At 42.5% G+C, this 4,597-nt stretch overlaps 1 protein-coding gene across 1 annotated transcript; it reads right to left on the reverse strand.

Annotated features, from left to right (window-relative positions):
* Window positions 1–2,957: 2,957 nt before the first annotated feature.
* Window positions 2,958–4,117, reverse strand: LOC126405538 (GTPase IMAP family member 7-like). Its single transcript, XM_050069304.1, has 2 exons — window positions 4,072–4,117; window positions 2,958–3,814 (listed from the first exon to the last, which is right to left on the reverse strand). The coding sequence occupies exons 1-2, from the start codon at window positions 4,115–4,117 to the stop codon at window positions 2,958–2,960; spliced, it is 903 nt and encodes a 300-aa protein (XP_049925261.1).
* Window positions 4,118–4,597: the final 480 nt, after the last annotated feature.

The following is a 4,597-nucleotide window of genomic DNA, read 5'->3' on the forward strand; positions in this document are numbered from 1 at the left end:
TATCTACATTTAAGTACAAGAGGGAACAGGTAAGTATCATACGGCATTATTATACTGTAAGTTAAAGGGACATTGTGTAACATTTTCAGTTGTTTACTGGCAAAAATTGATGTCTGCATTCATAAATATGTCATCACTGGTGTACTATTACCTCCACCAATAATCTGACTTATTCTCGTAAAAGGAGAATTTCGGATTTGTTTGTACATTGTGTGGGTAAGTCGTCTGTGGGGTTCCATTACGTTTCGCCATCTTGAGAATACACCCGCCAGCAAGGGACACACAGCACCGCCTTCGGCGTTTTCATTGAGAGCCAGGCCAGCACTGCGTGACTGAGGAGCCGAAGGAGAGGAGCAAGAGGCGCTTCGCTACTACCCTGGCAAATTTGAAACAAAGTCTCACTCTTTGAGCATAATGCAGGATCATGCATATGCAGCATCATGGGAGACGGAATCCTTGTCACCAAGAAAGCGCAAAAGGGAATAGAAAAGGCAGCGTGACCGGTGAATTAAAAAAGCGAAGGCCCACATCGGGGTAGCCTTTCCCAGGTAGAGAGAGCTGCTGAGGGAAAATGGTAATGCAATCACAGGCCAGCGCAGCTGTTGGCTGTTAGCCGCTGTTAGCGGCCAGTCGCTAACAGCCTCATCCCTCTCCTTGCATCACTGCGCCGCTGTTAGCTGTTAGCCGCTGTTAGCCGCTGTTAGCGCTGGCCTGTGATTGTATTACCTTTCTCCTTCAGCAGCTCTCTCCACCTGGGAAAGGCAACCCCAATGCTGACCCTTGTTTTTTTAATTCGCCGGTCACGCTGCCTTTTTGATTCCCTTTTGCACTTTCTTGGCGACGAGGATTCCGTCTCCCGTGATGCTGCATAATACATGATCCTGCATTATGCTCAAAGAGTGGGACTTTGTTATGCGGCAGTAGTGCCGCTGGCCACTAACAGCTGTTAGCGGCGCAGTAATGCGAGGAGAGGGATGAGGTGTGTGAGGTTGAGCCACTTGTCAGTTGTCAAAGGACAAGACGTGATTGGTTTGTTTCAATTTACATCCGCCCCAACAGTCCTACGTTGTAAACACAGCCAGCATGGTGAGGAGGGGGTTTGTCAACTCGCGTCGCGTGTGTCTGTGTAGGAGCCTGAATGAATACTCCATGTAGTATCGGATGACATGGTTTCATCAGTGTTATCATAGCTTTTTGGTACACAGCGGCTACAGTTGTTACAATACGTGTTTGAAACAGTGAGGCGCTAGAGTGCGGCATCTGTTTGAATACAATATATGATTTCAACGTTAGATGGGAGAAATTCCTACACACTGTGGCTTTAAGAGGACTTACATGTATTTTATAGTTCTGCGTTGAATCGACATGTAGGCTACAGCGTAGGCTCCAAGTCGACGTAGAGCCTACACCGTAACCGTAGCCTGACGTGCACCTCCCCAGAATTGTAACTACGCGTCACAGTGATGCAGACGTCCTTGTCTGTCGCTGTACACTGACACCATTTCCCTCAGTGGAAGCTTGTATTTACTTTTAATTCACAGATAAGAAACAATAAATTGTGAAGACAATAAAGCCTCCATTAAGCCTCCATTAAAATAGCATTTTAAGTCTTGTGTGTGATTTATCCTTCAGGGATTTATACTTAGGAATTTATCCAGGTTTCATATGAGTAGAGGAAATCTCCGCTCGTCGCTAGGTTAATTTATACAATGTAAAATGCCATAGGCTGGCGCTAATAAGGTTAGCATTTTGTATTTGTTTGGAAAACGTGTTTTGTACAGGACAGTTGTTTTGTCAGTGAACCTTGTGAGTTATAATGGAGCCAAACTGTGTGCCGTTACCTTTGTTAAACGTTGCCGTTGTCCCTGGTTTTATATGAGGATGAAAAGATTGCTAGCTGCTAGGCTAATTTATACAATGTAAAATACCATAGGCTTGTGCTAATAACGTTAGCATGTTGTATTTGAGGAGAAAATGTGTCCGGATTAACACGTGTTTGTCTGTGAATGCTGCGAGTTACTGTATAGTGAAGCCAATTTGTGTACTTGTGTTTGAAATTGTCTCTATTAGTCTCTATTAAGTCATGTTTAATGTGTGTTTTGAATCACCTAAACTTAACAGCACTTCACAGAAACCTCCTCCGCCGACTAGTGTTTTGGAGGTGTAACTGCAGAGTGACAAAGACACCACCGCAGAAGTAAAAATGCTCACAACGGCATAGGCGAAGGTCAGTGCCCAAACGCTTTATGCATTCTACATTAATCTACCTCAGTGATATTATTTTTTATTTTAGAAACATAACATTTAGGTCAGCCACTAGACCACTGTGTGAACAGCCTTCTGGTTAACATTATATGGAAAGGCAAAACAAAAAACAAAAAACTGAAGAAACAAAATATATACAAAGTCCACCACCATTATTTTCCCTTATTTTGCCTGTATTTTCATTTGTAAGAATTGGTTTGTCTTGCACACCTACTCTTCCAGTATATGCTATAACTCTGCTGAGAATCAAGTCCACGTCTACGTTCCCTTAGGGGAGGTTATTATTGTCACTCCCCTGCTGTACTGATGTTAGGGTTTTAAGTACATAGTGGTGATGTTAAAGCTTAAATGCTGTACATATTCTCCATTCATCTAAACTAGGTGATATTATTGGTATTAGAATTATCTATTCAAGGGTCACTTCATCCCGAGTTTCTGGACATTCAAAGACTTTTATTAAACCAGGTTTGGAGACATGAGCCTCTATAAACATCAGCCATCCCCAATATTAAAAAAAAAAAAAAAAAAAAAAAAAAAAAATTGAATGGAATTTCACTGATCGCAACATTTGAAAAACTTAACGAAATTAAATCAAAAAGTTAAAGAAATATGGAAATAAGAAAATAAAAACATAAAATAAAATACAAGCTCCACCACCATGATTTAAGAACTGGTCTGATCAGCTTAATCAGTCACTTTGTGATGCAATTCTCAATGCCGTCTTTGGCAAGTATCCCTAAACCTGCTGTTACACTTGCAAATATTCCACCTGCTGCACCTCCTAATGCAGCTGCTACCGTGGACGTCACCTGACCACCACCAGCAAGATACCCCATTACACATCCGATAGCTATCCCAGAAAAAGCAAAAGTTCGAAGGGTGGCTAGCTTGGCTTGGGCTCCTTCTCCTTTTGGATCTTGCTGTTTTTTCCGTAAGGCAATTTCAGCCTTGTGGAGCATCTCTGGGGTGTAGAAGTCTCCTCCTGGTGTCTTAATCCTTTTGTTGATCTGCCCCAGCAGAGCAGTGACCTGCTCAGGAGTCTTGTTGGTGTTGTCAAAAACATGGTATCCCCAGTTGCACTGTAAGATTAGGTCATGGAGGTTTTTATTTGATCGAATAAATTCTTCTATGTCAGTGTCTTGCAGTTTGCTTTTAAAGGTGAATAAGACCATAGTGTAATCCATTACGTTTTTGCCAAAAGTACTGCGAATGATTTCCACCATTTCCTTTTCTTCATCTGTGTATTTATCCCCAATCCTCAGCACAATCAGGAACACATGAGGACCGGGTTCGGCAAGTGAGATGGATTTCTTGATCTCTTTCACCAAATTCTCTGTAGATCTGTCAATGTGAAAAAACCCTGGAGTATCAACAACGACCACATCTTGTTCTCCAATTTTCCCCTTTTCCACATGGCACTTCATTGTGACAGCTGATAGACTGCGCTTGGAGGGGAATACGTTTTCCATGCCCAGGATGGTGTTTCCTGAAGCACTCTTCCCAACTCCGACTTTCCCAAGCAGCACCATCCTCAGCTCTGGCTCTGTATCTGTTAGAAAAATATTGCAGACATGAGTGAATTGGTGTTTTATTTGTCTCAGTCACTATGGAATCTTGGCCCACCCACACATGATCAGCTTTAAAACTGCTCTACTGTGCCATTGATTTCCCATGTGGAGAGCAGTGGTTTCCAACAAGATGGAAGCCCGAGCTTTAGCTGGCTGCGTGTTATGTTACCTAAGCAACAGCCTCTTAGCTCATTTCCTGGATTCACATCTGAATAGGCCGGGCCAGAACTCGTCTCACCCTCAACAAAAAAGGGAGAAGAAGAGACCAAGGATGACAACACCATTAGTCAACATTGCTTCTGCACTGCTGAGTATGTGTCCCATTTCCCCTTCAGTTGCTCAGTTAAGTACTCTGTGTATTTATCACTGAATACAGATGATGGTGCTGACTTAAGATTAGTTTCTCTTTACGGTAGGTAGTTATGTTAGGTACTTTGGCATGGCACGTATCCTTACACCGATAATATAAATACCTGCATTGATTCTTTAATGCACCCTAGGTCTGAATATAATTTGAGGGAACTGGACCTGGATAGTTGCTGAAAAGTCCTTGGATATGATGTTTAAGAAGTGGGAACCCTGGTATAATTTCTCCCTAAAGTTCAAATAAACACAAGAAGTTTGTGCTCTAGAGAAAGGATCAACATGCTAATATGGCAAGGCTTAACTATACAAACCAATGAGCAGTGATAACTAGCATGTCTTTGGGGTCATCGGGTGGGAACCTCCTTTCACCAGTGTTTCGTCTAGTTGGTCCCACGACA

Source organism: Epinephelus moara, chromosome 18 (assembly GCF_006386435.1).
Source record: "Epinephelus moara isolate mb chromosome 18, YSFRI_EMoa_1.0, whole genome shotgun sequence".
Taxonomy (NCBI): domain Eukaryota; kingdom Metazoa; phylum Chordata; class Actinopteri; order Perciformes; family Serranidae; genus Epinephelus; species Epinephelus moara.